The sequence below is a fragment of the Anolis sagrei genome, chromosome 6 (assembly GCF_037176765.1).
Source record: "Anolis sagrei isolate rAnoSag1 chromosome 6, rAnoSag1.mat, whole genome shotgun sequence".
Classification (NCBI taxonomy): Eukaryota; Metazoa; Chordata; class Lepidosauria; order Squamata; family Dactyloidae; genus Anolis; species Anolis sagrei.
In genome coordinates this window covers 18060141-18079398 of record NC_090026.1, presented here as the reverse complement: position 1 = coordinate 18079398, position 19258 = coordinate 18060141, and the positions used below count along the sequence as shown (strand labels likewise).

Below are 19258 nucleotides of genomic sequence, written 5' to 3'. Positions count from 1 at the left end.
CTAATAATATTACAATATAATGGTATAGTACAATATAGTAATATATAATGCTGATATAGTACTATATTAATAATATAATATATTGTATGTATATATATTTTGTAAGCCGTTCTGAGTCTCCTTTGAGGTGAGAAGGGCGGCATATAAATGTCGTAAATAAATAAATATGAAGAAAGACAGTTGAATCTCTGTCCAAAGGGAATTGGGGAAGTGGCAACTCAAAACATTTGGAGGCCCAAGATACCTGACCTTTCACTTAACCCAAGAGGGGTTTTAGTTGCTAGAAATCTTCCCTATCCAAGATGCCTCTCCCTCCCCATTTCATCTTGAGTTCCCACAACCATCTGCGCACCCGTCGTGACTGCTCCAGCTGCTCCGACAGCTCCTCTAGGGCACTCGTGTGGCGCTGGCGCATATCCAGCACTTGCGCTTCATGCATCTTGACTTCCTCCTCGATGGTCTTTTTGAGTTCAGTCACTTCCTGCTCCCGTTTTGACCTGTGAGAAGAGGGAAAGGACAAGGCTAGCACTGGAACTAGAGGGCTATGTGAATGGGACCCGGTCAGACAGAGGGGACTCTACCGATAAACAACAATTAAAATCATAGAGTTGGAAGAGACCCCAAGGGCCATCCAGTCCAACCTCTGCCATGCAAGAAAAGCACAATCAAAGCACTTCTGAGAGATGGCCACCCAGCCTCTGCTTAAAAATGTCCAGAGTAGAAGACTCCACCACACTCCAAGGCAGAATATTACACTACTGAATAGCATCAAGAAGTTCTTCCTAATGTTTAGGTGGAATCTCTTTTCCTGCCATTTGAATCCATTGTTTCTTAGGGAGGTTTATTTCTCCAGATCTCATAACCCAAGAGGTGGGACCATTTGGTTGAGGTCACCACTGAGCACAGCTCTTTACCGTAATTCTTGCTGGGCTGCTGTCGAATCCAGCGTGTCCTCAAGCTCTGTCTTTAGGGCCTCCAGCTCCTCGCCTAGATCGCGCCGCTGCTTCTCGGCCTTGGCCCGTGCCACCTTCTCAGACTCCATGTCCTCCTGCAGTTCAGCCAGTTGGGCCTGCAGCTCCCGCAGAGACTTCAACACTGCGTTCTTTTGTGCCGCTTCATCCTCCACTCTGCAAGGTGGACAGAAAGGTCAGAAGAAATATAGGGCCAGAGGAGGTCGAGGTCGAGCCCAGGAAAAAGGAGCGAGGGAAGTTAGTAGCACATAGCATTGAGAGGATGGAAGGAGAGCAAAAAATCTTTGGAAGAGGCCACAACAGTACAGAGGAAATGTTGTGTCCCCTTAATCTCATTTATCTTTTTAATAATGTTTTACTTACTTTAATAATGTTTTATTTTAAAGATGTTTTACGCCATTCCCACCCTCCACCCCTCCCCTTGGACATACAATTTACATACAATAAAATACAGAAATTACATTTGAAATATCAGTCTTAATCTCAATTTTTCCACTCCACATCTTAATAAATTCTCTAAATAATTCCTAACTGGATCCCACATACTCTTAATTGTTATAACATTTTCTATTTTGTCTATATTGTTCAATTTGCAATTTGTTATTTCCACATTTAGAATATTCACTACATAATTATACCACTTTGCCAGAGTCCACTTTATTTTATCTTTCCAACCCCTCACTAAAACAATTTGTGCACACACGATTAATCTGTCAGCCACTCTTTCCTTTTGCACATTAGATACTCCTGGTATCCTTGCATGTAATATATTTCTATTGGCTATTATTATTTGAAGATTTAACATTCTATTAATTTCTCCTTCAATCATTCTCCAGTATGCCCCTGTTACATTCCCATATCATATAATTAAACACACCTCTTTGTTTACAACCATGATAACACGTGTCCTTTACCCCTGGTAAACAACGTGAAAGTTGTGCAGGGGTCCTATACCATTTTTGTGACATTTTCCACCTTACTTCACTTAGTACATTATATTTTTTCCCTTTACTATATTACTTATTTCCCTTTGAATGTCTTCTCTCTCAATTTCCATATCAATTCTCGTCACCCAATATTATCGATTGCAACAAATTTAAAACTCTCATGGCTGCTTTCTAGGGAGGGAATGTGGATTGGGGCCTCCAATACCTGCAATTTATTTTTAAAAGGAACTCATGCAACTGATTCCATTAATACCTTCGTATCTAGTTCACTTCCAGCATATTATCCTCCGGTCTTTATCCAGAGTTTTGATAAATTACTTTTGAGGATAACAATTCCCAGAATCTCAGAGCTGGGAAGTGTTTGTGGGGGTTGTATTACAAAAAAGTAACTTTTCCAGTCTCTGATTTGAAAGAACTATCATGGCCAACAGTAAAGTTCTGTGGACTTGTAGACCAAAACATCTGGAAGAGCCAAGTCTCCCTATTTTAGAGGCTATAGGGGACTCACTTGAGGCATCACTCCCTTCCTGGAGCCTCCTACAAGCACAGAAATGGGTCCCATCCTGCTGCCATGAGGTCCCACATACCTGGCCAAGGCTGCCTGCAGCTCAGCCTCCTTCCTTGCCAGTGCTTGGCGGAGCTCCTCCAGCTGTTGCTGCAGCTCTGCCACCTGCTCCTGCAGGTCACCCGCCTCCCCATCCAGTTTGCGCTTCAGCTTTTCCAGCTCCTGACGCCCCTTTTCTTCCTTCTTTAGCCGATCTGGAGGGTGGATGGGTGAGGAACAAATAGGAAAGTCAAGCTAAGGAACAGAACACATCCTACACAGCCTTGCGAAGAACACCAAGGACTACATGGAGGATACAACCCATAAAGCTGTCCTGTTTGGATCTCACCATTCATCTTTCTAAGTTGTTCTATTCTAGAAGCTGGGCCTTTCTCAGTGATGGCAAACTCTCATCCCTCATTAGCTCAAACCAACTCGGACAATGGTGAGGCATAATGGCAGTAAAGAGGGAGCCCCCGGTGGCACAGTGAGTTAAACCCTTGTGCCGGCAGGACTGAAGACCGACAGGTCGCAGGTTCAAATCTGGGGAGAACGCGGATGAGCTCCCTCTATCAGCTCCAGCTCCTCATGCGGGGACACGAGAGAAGCCTCCCACAAGGATGATAAACCATCAAAACATCTGGTCGTCCTCTGGACAACGTCCTTGCAGACGGCCAACTCTTTCACACCAGAAGCGACTTGCAGTTTCTCAAGTCGCTCCTGACATGACAAAATAATAATAATAATAATAATAATAATAATAATAATCTAAAGGACCAATGGTTTCCTGCATGGCGTATGCCAGATGACAACTGTGCTTCAGGATCTCCACCAAGGACCCTTGTTTTCTTATTAGAGATCCTCTGAATAGGGAAGAACGTACCTGAAGGCCTTTTTCTATATCATACACATGTCTCATCACTAAGCATGTGATGGCTTGTAGGCAATGTTACTGCCTGAAAAATTCTGGGAGCTGCAAATGCATGAAAAGTAACCTTCCCAAGCCCAAGTTTTGGTTCACCCAGTTGCACCTTCAGCTCATTCTCCATAGTGTGCTGGGAAAATGAGAACAGTTATGGGGGGAGAACAGTGAAGGTCTCCCCAATAGTGAGTTTTTACTAAAAAGTACGAGATTTCTGCCACAAGAGAAAGTGAACTATCTGATATCGAAACTAACAGCAGAAATAGCCCCATTTATCTTAGCGTACCTTCCATGTCAGCCATGACTGCTTCGTATTTATTGCGCAGCTTGGAGAGGCTCTTCACTTTCTCCTCCTCCTCTGCCATGTGAGATGTGAACTCTGAGAGACGTTCCTCCATCAGCTTCCTTTCCTGGTGGAGGCAGGAGACAGAAAGAGAAATGAGGATAGTCAGCACTCTATAGGCACTGGATCCCATCTGATCTTGGAAGCTAAGCAAGATCAACCTTGCTTAGTACTTGAGTGGGAGGCTATCAATAAACAATTGGTGCAGCAGGCTATATTTCAGAGGAAGGAACTGGGAAACACTCTGAGTGTTGGGTTGCTGTGAGTTTTCCGAGCTGTATGGCCATGTTCCAGAAGCATTCTCTCCTGACGTTTCACCCTGATATATTTCAAAAACTCTGAGGGTGTATGCCATAGATGTGGGTGAAATGTCAGGAGATAATGCTTCGGGAATATGGCCATACCGCCCAGAAAACTCACAGCAACCCAGTGATTCAGATCATGAAAGTCTTCAACAGCCCTCTGAGTATGATGGAGTTGCAATAAGTTGACTGGCAATTTGAAGAAACTACACATAGAAGACTGGAGGCAAGAGGGCCCATTCTTAATAAGTATAGTCAGCCCCCCACATTTTCTGCATTTAAGGGCACATGAACCTCGTGAAACTGTAAACCATGAGTAAAAAACTGCTATTTTTTAGATATAAGTAAACAGCTCTCTAGGAATAGCTATGTCCTCCAACATGACCCTATGATCAACTTGGGACAGAAACTGACCATATCGTCGCAATGGAGGACCTAGAGGAAAAAAATCTGCCAGTCCCACACATCAGATTGCCTGGGAAGTACTGGTTTAATTACCATAGTCTTATACATGAACACCCTTTCCAAGCATGCACTTCCCGCTTGGCTCTACGATTCGGAGAGGGTCAGACACAGGCAGGATGTATACTCACTTTGTGCAGCTTCGAGTTTTGGTCTTCAAGCACTAACAGGTCCTCCTCCATTTTTTTTAGCTTGGCTTCTGTGCTCACTTTCTCCAACTGAAGCTTCTGTCGGGCAGCCTCCTCCTCTTCCAATTGCTCTTCAAGATCCTAGAAGAGAAAACAGAAAGAGTCAGAAAATGTCAAAGATTTCCCAAAGTCTGGTATTTGTAAGTCCAACACATCCAGAGGGTTTGAGAATGTGCCTTACAATGGGGGTGTCAGTCTTATCAGTCCCAAGTCCCTCTACAGCAGGCATGGGCAAACTTCGGCCCTCCAGGTGTTTTGGACTTTAACTCCCACAATTCCTAACAGCCTACCGGCTGTTAGGAATTGTGGGAGTTGAAGTCCAAAACACTTGGAGGGCCGAAGTTTGCCCATGCCTGCTCTACACACCAATGCACATGTCACATTAAAATGATGTACGGATTTGATAAATGTGGATTTAATATGTGTGGATATGAATGAACTGAATGAAAAGAATGAATGAATGAGAGCTAATAATTTTGGAGACACCATTCCTGGAAAACAACTACCTGCTTGTTGAATTGTAATTAAAAGTTGGCGTTGAGAACTGTGACAATGATTAACTGTTGAATTTCTGGGGAAAAACAATGTGTTTACATCTGTTTATCAGAGACAATGGTTCTTTTAAATAAGGAAATATTTACAACAGGCGTCCTCAAACTAAGGCCCGGCCCTCGCTCAGGGTCAACCTAAGTCTATAATGATTCAAAAGCACACAACAACAACAACAACAACAACAACAACAATCCTGTCTCATCAGCCAAAAGCAGGCCCACACTTCCCATTAAAATACTAATAAATTTATATTTGTTAAGATTGTTCATTTTAATTATTCTATTGTTTGTTGTTGTTGTTTTTTTTGCACTACAAATAAGATATGTGCAGTGTGCATAGGAATTCATTCATTTTTTTTTCAAATTATAATCCGGCCCTCCAACAGTTTGATGGACTATGACTTTGCCCTCTGCTTAAAAAGTTTGAGGACCCCAGATTTACAAGATCTTTATTTTAATAAGGAAGTCAACACAAGCCTTGTGTTTACCAACACCAATTAGGAAGACTCAACATCTGCCAGGAAACTGGGAAGCTAAATGTTCCAGGCTGGAAAAACATCTATCATTCATTTATAGCTTTTTGGAACAGACCAGCAGAATATTCCTATAAAAGACTCAATCTAATAATATTCAAGTGTGGCAGACCAGAGGAGTCTGGCCAACCCGCTGCTCTTCTCCTTGGGATGAAGAAAGATTGTGTATTTGGAGAGTGTCAGATCTGTATGTCTGTATATCCAAAGTCGTTCTTTGTGTAAAAATGTTGCTCTGTAAAAGTTCTGATATGCTCTCACACACTGAAAATTGCAATAAAAGAACCTTTGTTTATGAAATATTCATGACACACACCCATGTTACCTTCAATAAACTCTCAAACTTACATAGACACGCAAAGCCCTCTCTTCGCCAAGGACATGAATGAGGTCTTCATATCTTCTCACTCCCTCCCATCCCTCCAGCTCTCCCACCCCAGCTTTGTACCTGGACATGCTGCTGTATCTTCTTCTTGTCCCCCTGCAGCTGCTGGCATCGCTCCTCCTCCTCCTCTACCCGAGACTCCAGTTCGTGCAAGATGTCCTCCAGTTCTTGCTTCCGGGCCGCCAGCCGTGCCCGCATCTCCTCGGCTTCTGCAAACAGCTCCGTCTCTGCCTGTAGCTGCTCAGCCAGGATGGTCTTCTCTTCCGAAAGCTGCCAGGGAAGAGGGGTGGACATGAGTATTGGAATCTAACAAGTTTTCCCCCTTGCATTGTCCTATCTACTCTGATAGACCACAGGACTCAAAGACTAATATATTCTATATGTTAATTTAATTTATATCTCTCCTTTTTTCTTATATGGGATCTTATGCTAAAACATGACAGAACTAAAAACCTTTGTGGTAGTGAGGGGAGCAGTTCAATATACGGTAACGTTATTTAGTAATTACTGTATTTACGAATTTAGCACATTGCAATGTGTTGAAACAGCTGTGGATCCGAGCGGGAAGCAGACTGCGTTGGATAATACAGAATATTGGATGGGTGAAGGCTGGATAAGCAAGACTCTACTGTAGCAAATGTCAACAGTTTCAACTGGAAATAAAGAAGAACCACATGCAGAAGTTGGGACATTAAGAAGTTAGAAGCAGATAGTATTCAAGAACAAAATTACTCTTTGGGTCCTGCTAGCTGGGAGACCATGGGAGCTGTAGTCCAAAAATTGCCTTTTCTGCCTCCATTCTGTCTACTCACCTGCTGATATTTGTTCTCCAGTTCCTTGAGGTCCAGTTGGGTTTTTGTGTGTTTTTCTTGCACCTTTTGGAGCTCAACAGCCTTTGCCTGCATCACCTCATCCTGGCGTGTCACCTGTAGTAGGGGCTTTACCTGAGGAAGGAGAAGAAAAGGGTGTTAGAAGATAGACACGAAGGCCCCTTCTACACTGCCAGATAAACCAGGTTATCAAAGCAGAAAATCTATGTTATCTGATTTGAACTGGATTATCCTAGTCTACACTGTCATATAATCCAGTTCAAAGCAGAGAATGTGGATTTTATACAGCTGTGTGGTTGGTTTAGATCAATAATAAAAAGGAACAGAATTGAGCAGCACAACACAGGCCTTTGCTTTCTGGGCCTCCAAAGTTGCTCTGTGCTCTTTGACAATATTTCAGCACGACAAGTGGGAGCAACTAGGCTTGGGAAAATTATGTGCCACACTACAACTGCCATAACAGTGGCCATACTGACTGGCAAGTTCTAGGAGTTTATGATATCAAAAAAAAAAAAAAAAAGACATTTCCAATAGTAGGGTTGAGGGGTGGGGAGGCCAAAGTCCTCTTCCAAGCAATATACTACAGCAGGCCTGGGCAAACTTCAGCCCTTCAGGTGTTTTGGACTTCAATTCCCACAATTCCTGACAGCCTACCAGCTGAAAGATCTCGGTCACAGTACACCTGTTTGGACTCACCTTGGTGAAGAGACGCCACCACTGCCAGTGGCGCAACTTGAGGTAGGCAGCACAGTTGCGTTGCATGACTTTGAGGGCACTCATCTGCTGCTGCTTTTTCATGAAAGCCCTGAGAGGGGGAAAGAAAGAAAACCCCACTAAATTAGTGCCATATGGGTACCTGTAGTTAGGAAACTTAGTTATAGTTTCAAGTACATTCTGTGATGATGAAGCTGCATCCCATTTTCCTGTGCAAAATGTATCAGCGGAAGAGTATTTCAATGAATTTGTCTCTAGGCAACATTAAATAGGTGGCAAACAGACACCAGAGAATAGCCATGTAAAGCAGTGGGCATGGCGCTAGCCATAGAGGCAGGTGGAGAGACATCTTCCAGCCCAGCATCCCTCAACCTAGTGGTACCAATGCTTCTGTTAAAAGACATAAAGCCCAGGAACACATCTCCTTTATTAATTGAAGTATACCTCTATAAACAAATGGCATAACACAATCAAGCACTGATTTAAAAATACATCCCACAGCCTGAACAGATGTTATTTTCTGGAGTGTGGGGCCGTGCTCCGAGTTTGTGCCATGATGTATATACAAGTACAGCAGTATCTTAGAAAGGATTCCGTTCCTTTTGTCTTCTTAGCTGAAAACATATTGTCTATCTTGATGGTATTATACAACTTGTTCATATTTACATTTATCTTTTTGAGAGAATTGAGAGTGCTGGGTCAAAAATCCTTTTGGTTATGCAAAACTACCCTAAAATATAGCAGAGCACCCAAAAACAAACAGGATACAAAAGTTGAGCATTTAGCGGAAGCGTACTGGGCCCATAACCCTTTTCACTAGGGAAAACTATCCTACAATATAGCAGAGCATCCAAAAACAAACAGGACACAAAAGTTGAGCATTTAGTTCATTAGCGAGCAGAGCATGAAGTGCTGTGTGATGTGGCTGTAAAGAATTTAGAGCTTTGGAGGCAAACATGCAGAATCCTATTTTTAAAATCACAAAAGGCTTATTTACAATAATAAAGAACTGGATTTCTCAATAGTTAAAGAACTGGGTCTGAGCTACTCTCATAACTATCTCTTCTAAGGCTTCAAAGAGAGGGGAAAAAACCAATCACTACATCTCTCCTGACACACAATTAGAAAGAGATCTCAAAGCACACAGCACATACTCTCCATACTGAAGCGTAAGAAGGCAGATTCAAAAAGAGTTGCAGTAGAAAAGCGTCTATTTTAAACAACCTATCTGACTGAGAGCAGAAACAGAGAGAAGAAATTAGATACATTCCCAACTGTCATTCAGGAGACATGGGGAAGGGAAGTCTATTCTAAACTAACTAACTGCTCCTCGTTGAGGACTGGAGACTTGCGCAGTGTGGAGTTGAATTCCAACAGCTTCCTTATTATTTTATATTATTCTCTTGCTTTTATACCACTCTCTTGGCTTCTTTAGTTGTCATTCAACAACACCTTGAAGGCTCCAAGACTCCTAGTCCTGTTTTAAACTATGTGCTGGCAATTCAATTCACCCCCATCCAGAGTTCAGCGCTTACTTGCGGGCCAAGTATCCCCGGGCAGCTGCCTGGAAAGACACTATGATATCTGTAATCTTCAGGTCCCGTTCTTCCTCCAGGTGAGCCAAAACGCCAGCCCGGAAGAAGATCTTACTCTGGCCAATGCGGAAGAGATTAGGATCCAGCTCCAAGGCCTTGATCTGTGAGGACAACATAAAAATGCAAGAAAAGAAGAGAGCGTTGGTCACTAGTTTTCTTCAACTTTCTGAGAATGGTCTCGTCTGGGCCACACTGCCCTCTTCCACCATCCTTATAAATGACCCACACATACCATTCGTTCACAGGCCTGTTTCCCATCCATGAACCCTTTGGGAATGGCATTTGGGGTCAGGATCTCATATCTGCCAGGAAAATATCAAGAAATCAAAAAGTTACTATTATTGCACCAACGTGCTGATATGTGAGAAGATATGTGGATATTGCACTAACTTGCTGATATGTGAGAAGAATCAGTTAGAAGGAACAAGGAACGTTACTTGGAATGGATCTGACTCCAGAGAATGGAGAAGTATAGCCAGGTCCCCCAAATGCACATCATCATCATCCCCTAAAAAGGTCAAGCCCATCCCATCCATTGAATACCTCTGCCGAAATTCCTGAAAGATGATGCGGTTGGGGAACCCTTGGCGGCAAATGCGGATTCCTTCCAAGACTCCATTGCATCGCAGTTGGTCCAATACAAGGTGCGGTTCCAGTTTTCCAGCCTGTTACAGAAGCCAGGAGAAACAAAGCCTATTGATGGACACTTTAGAACAATTTGTCCTGCTTGTTCTCAAGACTGGGGGTAGATGATCTCAGTCAGAAATATTAAAATTTTACTAGATATTTTTAATTACAAAAATGTGAGTCCACTGAAAGGGTTAAATGGATGCAATGACTTAGCAAAAGCTGCAGTTCAATATAAGTAGGTGTAATTATAGCTTAGTACACCTCACTGTTAGTTGCCCTCAGTATGAAAAGGCTTTAGTCTGAGAGAGGCCTCAGTGTGAGGTAAACCTGTGTTAGTAGGCCGCAGTGTGAGGTAGGCCTCAGTATGTGAGAGAACTGATGTGAGAAGACCTGGTGTGAGAAGGCTTCAATGAGAGAAATCCCAGGTTGAAGGCCTTGGTGTGAAGCTCCAGCGTGAAGGCTGTTATGTAAAGGCTACTGTGTGAAGCTTCTGTCTAAGTTCAGCGTGAGAGGAAGCTCAGTGAGAGAGAAGCTCTTTATCTGCCTGAGAAAGAAGCCCAGCGTAGAAGCAAAGGTTTCCATAACATTGTTATGGAAACCTTGTTCTTGTAAAGAGTTCTACCATATTATTTTGCTATTCAAAAAGCCTCCTAAGAGATACTTGTGTTTTTGTTCTTTTTATCACTTTTGGCTACTGGTGTTGGGTCACGCTCCTGCTAATAAGTTCTCTGCTGTCAATTTATGAGGAGGGTATTTTGTTAATAAGCCCACTCCCCCAACAAGATTTGTCCCATCTTGTCCCTGAAGGTCCCAAAGCACTCATCGAATGAACCACTCACTCTTTTCTCATGGTTGGGTATGATACAGCGCACAAAATTGGGGTTGGTGTTGCGAAGCGTTGACATGAGTTTCGACAAAGACTCCTTATACAGCTGCCCCACAGTCCGGAACATTCCCTTCTTGGTCTTGTACGAGGCACCAAAGGCCAAGTCTCCCATCCCGCTCACTTGGTCCAGGCCGACAATCCGATCCACTAGGGAGCAGGAAAAAGGCTTTGTAAACAAATAAACAATCTTCACAACTGCGAGGACAAGTGTCCTTTCTCCATCCCCAACCCCAGAATAAACTCTGGGACTCCTTTCTACCACTTCCAATGCAACCATCCCACATTCTGCTAATCTATGGGGCCTGAGGCTGTTAGGCATGGTGGGTGTTGAAGTCCAAAACATTTGGAGGGCCAAAGTTTGTCCATGCCTAGTTTAGCCCCTGATCATTCCTCCCCATTCTTAATCTCTAGACTTCAACCACAGGCAGAAAGCAGGTGAAAGCATATATACTAAGAAGCTGCGTTTATCTAGCACCAAGTAGCTGATTTGCTTTAATCTGTCAGAGGGCTTTCAAAAGCAGAAGCGTCATAGACCTTGAGGTTGCCATTAGCTCAGAGGCCTTGAGAGGCAAAAGAGCATAGGACTGGAAAGCTGGGTATGAAGAAGACAAGAGTGAAGGATGAAAATTGTCTTTAGGGGTTTAGTCTTAAAGCTTTCGAGAAGCATTTAAGCCCCATTCCTTAAAACATACCAACTGGGAAGCAAGCCTTAATCGAAACATGAGATGCACTTCAGAAGAAATGTACACAGGATCATATTGTTAGATGGAACATTATTTTAAATAAGTAAGGCATTGCTCCACAGTTGACTTGATTTTCTAAAAATATACAAACAGCCCCAAATCTGGGTTGTTGTAGGTTTTTTCGGGCTATATGGTCATGTTCTAGAGGCATTCTCTCCTGACGTTTCGCCTCAGATGCTTGCCATAGATGCAGGCAAAACGTCAGGAGAGAATGCCTCTAGAACATGGCCATATAGCCCCAAAAAACCTACAACAACCCAGTGATTCCGGCAATGAAAGCCTTCAACAATACATTGAAAGGCCCCAAATCTCCCACAGTGATTCTCTCCACCAAAAAAAATAAATAAAAATAAAATCTGAAGTAGCTGATAGAACTCCATATCTATGGGGGATAGGATCCCAGACAGACCTCTTGTTACATGCAATTACTGAATACCATTAAATTGCCATACTTCTGGTCTCACAATACTATAGAGTTAAATTGGAGGACCCAGAGATTTCAAGCAACTTGGTAAGTCCTCTAACACAACTCAGTTGTAAATTCCAGAATTGCTGTCTAGCAAATGTCTAGAGAATAAAACCACAGAAATGGGTTCTGCAATTAAAGGGGTCTTATTGTACTCATTAGGGCCCCCTCGCTACACAGCGGGTTAAACCACTAAACAGCTGAACTTGTTGACCGAAAGGTTGGTGGTTCGAATCTGGGGAACAGGGTGAGCTCCTGCTGTTAGCCCCAGCTTCTGCCAACCTAGCAGTTCGAAAACATGCAAATGTGAGTAAATCAATAGGTACCACTTCTGAGGGAAGGTAACGGCACTCCATGCAGGCATGCTGGCTTCATGACATTGGAGGTGTCTATGAACAACACCGGCTCTTCGGCTTAGAAATGGGGATGTGCACCACCCCACAGAGTTAGATACAACTAGACTTAATGTCAACTATTGTACTCATTATGCTACAGCATTTTTAATGCCACTATTAGTTATTTTGCCACTTTCAAAATTAATACTGCTATCTCTAAAAATGAACATACTAAAGGTGATGCGCTTATTTGCAACATCTGCTCAGAAAATACAGGTATACTTCCCCCTTTTGTCAATCTCCTATACATAAATACACACTTCTCTCATTCCATAAGGGCAAAGTGTATCTCCATGTATGGGCGAAACGTACTTTCTACTGGACCCTGAGGTGCCACGGCATAGCTGTCAAAGAAATAGACCTTCTGTATATTCTGGATCTCTGGAGACAGGACAGGAAGAGAGAGGCAGGGACCGAGGGGGGAAAGTGAGGTTTCACAAAGCCATCCATTATGGGACAGAAGACACAGGTCAAGGAGAGAAGACAGAAAGAGCAAACAGCAAAGTGGTTAGTACCAATAGCGACAGAGAAGTTTCAAGCAATACTCCAAAGTTATGAAAAGAAGCATTAAGATCTATAAGCCACTCTGTTATCAATCAACAACTGTTATTCCAATCTATAAGCTCAAAGGAAGGCAAAAGCGTCTCTCTCACCAGTCTTTGTAAACACCCTACCATCTTTCCAAAGTTCTGCTGTGAACTTGTCGGCACTCTGGTGGAGGAGGGTAGCCACATTGTCATTGAGAGGGTCCATGTTCTTCATGAGCCACTCATCCGCTTTGTAATCCACCTTTCAAAGAAAAAAAGGGTGGGAAGAAGAGGAAGATGGAAAAGGGATCTGAACATCAAGGAATACGATGAAATGCAGACTTGTACAGAGCTAGGGAAGGTTACTCTTTGGGCCTGCAGAGAACTCCAGAATTCCCAGTTAGCACAGACACTGTTAAAATCAGATATGGTTGTATCATATAGAATAGTGATTTGAGCATTGGACACCAACTCTGGAGAACAGGCTTTGAATCCTTCCTTGGTATGAAAACCCACCAAGTGACCTTGGGCAAGTCATGCTCTCATAGCCTAAGGTCACCATAAGTTGGGAACAACTTCACATCACAGAACAATATCAAATATCATCCTGTTGAGAAGTTTTGGAGATGCAACAACAACAAATAATACCTCCCCCCCACCCCAATATGTGGGAAAGTCCATCAGTAGAAATATCATTTCCCCAAGTTCCTGCTGAGTGGATGGGACAGCTATTAATAATAATAATAATAATAATAATAATAATAATCTGCTTATTACTATTATTATTATTATTTGATACTCAACAGGATCTCTACACAGCTGGCTGTTGTATTGGATCACATGTCAGGCACTTCCCAAGTGTCTCGGACTATATGATGTATTGCCAAATAATGTGTGCAGATCTGAGTAGGATGGCTTTTTGCAGCTGACAGATGGTAATTTTGTCACTGCCGATTGTTTTTAAATGCTGGCCAAGGTCTTTAGGCACTGCACCCAGTATGCCGATCACCACTGGGACCACCTTTACTGGCTTGTGCCAGAGTCTCTGCAGTTGGATCTTTAAATACTTCTATCGTGTCAGCTTTTCCAATTGTTTATTTATACCCTGCTTTATCTCTCCCGAAGTAGACTGAAAACGGCTTATATTAAAAGTATAATTACATAATTTGAAATATACAAATATGCAAAGATTAAAACAGAATTAAACATAAAAGTATTAAAATTCACAGTTAAAATCCATTAAAACATATTGAAAGCTAAAAACCACAGTGGCTAAGGCAGCTCTATGATTCTTAGTGCTTATACAGGAAAATCTTTTATCATTCCTTCTATCTAGTCTCCATTTGAATACTGTCTTAGCTGCTAGAACCCAATTTCTCAACCTTAGTTTTCCAAATGCTATTTGGAAAACTATGACTTCCATAATTCTTGGCCACCAGGCATGTTTGCTGGGGCTGACAGAAGTCACAGCTCAAAGTTTGATGTCAACATTGTAGACATTTGTATTCTTTTGGCTGCTGAAAGACCTAGAATGAGATGCTGACGCTTTTCTGCTTAGTAACAAGATGCACAGGTGATAGTGGAGCACAGATAGAGCCAGGAAAAGGACTTAAAGAGCCTAACGATGGGTGCAACTTACCTTGCCAGCATAATGAATGATGCAGAAGTCAGCTTTGTCCCGCAGCTGCCGGGGCTTCTGGAATTTGGGGTGAGTTCCCTGCTCTTGACTGATTTTCTCCACAAAGCTCTTGTCAGTGGCTTTGGGGAACCAGCATTCCTCATCTAGCAACGCCAGCACTCCTGGAGGATTGGCCTGGGAATCAACAAGTCAGAACACTTCACAAGGATGTCTGGTGGCTTTCAAGTAAAATCCAAAAAGGCACTGTTTGGAAGAATCAGTGTTGTGGAAAGACTGGGTCCATGGAAAAGCCGAGCCCATAGTCTTGTTTTGGGCAATTGTCAGGAGCTAGAACAGTGTTTCTCAACCTTTGGGTCCCCAGGTGTTTTGGCCTACAACTCCCAGAAATCCCAGCCAGTTTACCAGCTGTTAGGATTTCTGGGAGTTGAAGGCCAAAACATTAGGGGACCCACAGGTTGAGAAACACTGAGCTAGAATATCCCATTAGCTTCCCAGTAGACCCAAGAGGGCTGCTCCCCAAGGAAGCTTGGCTACTGGGGTTCCAGGGAAAAAGTGGAAAAAAGGCTTCTCCAGGACCTAAAGCAGAAGAGAGCTGAAATGTCTGCATAACACTTCGGGTTGCAACAAGGAGAAGCTTTGCTGATTGGTTTTTTAAAGGGCACACGTTAAACTCTTCTTTGCATGTTAGGGAGAGAGCCCCAAATTCTTACCCAGCTTGCTTGTATTGTGTTCAACTTGCAAGATTAAAAACAAATCAGGCCAGAAATGCAATTTCCTGGCCTGAGGTCTGAAATAATACATTCCATTCTACTATCTTACTGTGTTTTTTGTGTGGATCAGGGTAAAACATTAGAGATTATGGCATTCTTAAACCTGATTGGGTTTCTGGATTCTAGTACTGTGGGTGGAGTTGGGTGGAATCTCTCAGGACCTTACGAGAAAAAACAGTTTTCCCCATGAGCAAAAAAGACAACTTAATTGGTCTTTCCTCTATTAATTCAGGTGTCCCATATCTCCCTCTTTCGAGCCCCAAATTGCTTACAGGTCTTTCAATGAGGTCAATACAGGGCTGGAGGTCCAGGCCAAAGTCAATAAAGTTCCATTCAATGCCTTCTCGCTGGTACTCTTCTTGCTCCAGTACAAACATGGTGTGGTTGAAAAGCTGCTGGAGCTTCTCATTGGTGTAGTTGATACAGAGCTGTTCAAAGGAATTCAGCTGTAGGGAGGGAGAGGAGAAGAGAGGAATGGATGCTATGCTAGAGATTAAAACCTTGCAAGGGGAACGTGCCTCACTGAATCCTCTCCAATACAAATGTCTTTATGTGTCCCAATCAATCAGATTCTTAACAAAAAGAAACCCAGAACGGATACCTAACAGAACAAAACTTTCTCTGTAATGGCCCCACAACTGATGAATCTCTTTAAAGCTCCTTTCTCCTTGGACAGCAGTGAGAATTTGGCTATTGAGTAATAATTATATATTGTTCACAAGCGGTTGCAACATATTTATTATAATACATATGAATTAGTATTGTCGAAGGCTTTCATGGCTGGAATCACTGGGTTGTTGTAGGTTTTTTCAGGCTATATGGCCATGCTATAGAGGCATTCTCTCCTGACGTTTCGCCTGCATCTATGGCAAGTATCCTCACTACCTCTGAGGATGCTTGCCATAGATGCAGGCGAAACGTCAGGAGAGAATGCCTCTAGAACATGGCCATATAGCCCGAAAAAACCTACAACAGCCCATATGAATTTGCTTTATTTTCAGTATCTATCATAATACCGTTTCCCCGAAAATAAGACATCCCTTGAAAATAAGACCTAGTAGAGGTCTTGCTGAATTGATAAATATAAGGCCTCCCCTGAAAGGAAGATGAGCTCCCCCTGGTGGCCAGAAGCTGCAATACTGTCCCTGATGTGCAAGTTGTCCAGGAACTGCTATGAGAGATCATTACAGTCTCCAGACAGTGTGTGGGAAACCAGGTACTTTACAGCTCATATTGTTTATGGCCCTGTGTGTGAGTCAGGCAAGCAGTTGTTCAATAAATGTTCATTTTGTTTTGTTCAACAATAAATGTGAATTCTTCTTCATGGAAAAATAAGACATCCTCTGAAAATAAGACCTAGTGCATCTTAGGGAGTAAAAAATAATATAAGACACTGTTTTATTTTCAGGAAAACAGGTAACACATACATCAACATCTTCCTCCTACAGTCTCCTGTCCTAGAAAGCAATGAAATCTTTATGCCTAGTTAAGACTAAGAGGTCTCTTCCAACTCTATGATATCTATGAACAAACCTTCTACTCAAAGCTTTATTCAAAGGCATTAGTCTCTAATCTGGTATTGTATGGAATTAATCTGGCTGTCCTTCCAAACAGTAAATGCCATCAAAGTTGAAAGGGGCCACAAATATTGTCAATTATTTTCTTCCAGACCTGTAATCTGCTTGTAAGGGCAAGCTAAATGCCTCTGGGAAGAATGCAAGCAGGACTTGAGTATCATGAAAAACTGGACCTCATAGTGAAGTGGAGAAAGAATCCCACAGTTCAGATTCTAACACAGATATAAAAAGCACTTTACACTTTTAGGTCTGCTTGTATGTTTTCCACAAATGCCCCATCACTTTTTCGCTCATGTTCCAGCATTACTTTTAATTTTAATTTTACATTTGGCCTTCCCATCGTTTTTAATCGTGTGGTCTTATTGTTAATGTTGCATTATTGTATTGTCCATGTTTTATTTTTAATTGCTTGTATTGTTGTTATTACTGTTTGTATTGTTGTATTTGGGCTTGGCCTCATGTAAGCCGCACCGAGATGGTAGCAGGGTACAAATAAAGTGTTATTATTATTTTATTATTATTATAAAACAAGCTGTATTTCCAGTAGCAATGTTGCATCACTGACAGGAGACAGGAAAAAGCAGCATGTCAAAGAAAGTTGCACTTGTTGAATTTCAGCCTTTTGTGCATGCACTGAACGCACAGAACCTCTGTTAGGAAGAATAAGAGGAATGGCTTTGCTTTTCAGAGGAACAACATGCTCAATCATTGACTGGACAAGATGAAAGAAACAGGGGAAAGGATAAACTGATGGACAGAAGGGAGAGTGTAAAGCTATACTGATGGCATCCATGTTAACAAAAACATAGGCAGGTTTGAATGCATGAAATGGCAAGCGATTAGTTAGCCTGTAGATCTTTCCTCACCTGAAAGATTTCAAAACCTGCAATGTCCAGAATGCCGATGAAGGAAGCTCCTTGGCGCTTAGTACGATCCAGTGCCCTGTTGATCCGATGCACCAGCCAGCGGAAGAGTCGCTCATATGTGGCCTTGGCCAATGCTTCAACTGCAAAGTCAGCCTAAGAAGGAATGAACGAGACATGAATTGAGCTGGACTCAGTTTGTCTCGCTCCATCAAGCCTCCAATATGTTTGCCCTTCCGGCATCAGGTACTTCTCATGCCCCCAACATCTCAGTCACTATTATTATTAGCACCCACCTGCTCCTTTGTCTGTGCCTTCTGTACATAGTCCCGGCCAACTTTTATGCGTGGGGTAAGGATGGCACGTGTAAACTCAGTGACATTCATGCCCAGGAGGTGACAGAGTTTTTGAGCAGCTGAAAAAGAAACAGAAGGACCCAACAAAAGTTCTTGGTTAGTCCATCCCTCAATTAGTAACTCCCTCTTTCCCTATGCTATTTAAGAATTTAAGAAAAACTGAAGACCCATCTCTTCTGGTAGCAACCACCAGATTAATTTTAACTTCTGAATTTTAACCTGCACTTTATTGCTGAATAGGTAAAGGTAAAGGTTTTCCTCTGACATTAAGTCCAGTTGTGTCCGCTTCTGGGGGTTGGTGCTCATGTCCATTTCTAAGCTGAAGAGCCGCCGTTGCCCGTAGACACCTCTAAGGTCATGTGGCCAGCATGACTACTGCATGGAGTGCCGTTACCTTCCCACCGGAGCAGTACCTATTGATCAACTCACATTTGCATGTTTTCAAACTGCTAGGTTGGCAGAAGCTGGGGCTAACAGCGGGAGCACACCCCGCTCCCCAGATTTGAACCGGCAACCTTTCGGTCAGCAAATTCAGCAGCTCAGTGGTTTAACCCACTGTGCCACTGGGGGCTCAATGGTCACTGCTGTATATTAACCTCCATTTTACCTGTGTGCGTCTTATTATACATATTTGCATAGTTTTGTGTTTATCTCCCTCTTTTAACCATGTTGTACCCTGCCTCGAGCCGAAAGGAGGGTAATAAAATTATGGTTACGATTATTATACCCTTCCAGGTAAAGTTTACATGGTGCGAGTTCCAAACACTGCACTAGTTGCTTATCGCTCAAATAGGAGGCTGGGATTTCTCAGTTCAAGAAGTGACCAAACACTTTGTCAAACCGCCATATCAGAGACAAGAGAAGCTGCCACTTTAATCTGATACATCAGAATTCAAGACCTTCCGTTCTTGATTTGATAATTCTCTACACTTCATAACCCTTCTACTGGAGCAGTAGTGCCACTTAAGTGTTGGTTATTCTTAGCTCCCTGGTCTCCACCCTTTTGGCTAGTTCCTTGACAGTGGCAACCACTTTGATCTTGTTATGATAGTGTGTCTTATTTTTCTAAAAACATCCAAGCCAATTTCCATATGCTTTACTAGTTTACATACAGCATCCTGC

The 19258-nt window shown here is 42.6% G+C and overlaps 1 protein-coding gene across 14 annotated transcripts in view; it reads right to left on the bottom strand.

Moving 5' to 3' along the window:
• LOC132777847 (myosin-10-like) overlaps positions 1-19258 on the bottom strand; it is a 101994-nt gene that overhangs the window by 25299 nt on the left and 57437 nt on the right. For 5 of the 14 annotated variants that reach the window (XM_067469839.1, XM_067469842.1, XM_067469841.1 and 2 more), the window contains 18 exons: positions 18077-18195; positions 17784-17936; positions 15613-15786; positions 14571-14744; positions 13058-13193; positions 12717-12785; positions 10754-10947; positions 9828-9949; positions 9517-9586; positions 9225-9385; positions 7672-7780; positions 6958-7089; positions 6209-6415; positions 4623-4760; positions 3671-3794; positions 2506-2677; positions 915-1127; positions 353-497 (listed from right to left, as the gene is read on the bottom strand). In XM_067469839.1, coding sequence (XP_067325940.1) covers positions 353-497; positions 915-1127; positions 2506-2677; positions 3671-3794; positions 4623-4760; positions 6209-6415; positions 6958-7089; positions 7672-7780; positions 9225-9385; positions 9517-9586; positions 9828-9949; positions 10754-10947; positions 12717-12785; positions 13058-13193; positions 14571-14744; positions 15613-15786; positions 17784-17936; positions 18077-18195 — 2612 coding nt within the window. The remainder of the gene's footprint in view (positions 1-352; positions 498-914; positions 1128-2505; positions 2678-3670; positions 3795-4622; positions 4761-6208; positions 6416-6957; positions 7090-7671; positions 7781-9224; positions 9386-9516; positions 9587-9827; positions 9950-10753; positions 10948-12716; positions 12786-13057; positions 13194-14570; positions 14745-15612; positions 15787-17783; positions 17937-18076; positions 18196-19258) is intronic. The other 9 variants (XM_067469840.1, XM_067469844.1, XM_067469847.1 and 6 more) reach the window with 3 other exon arrangements.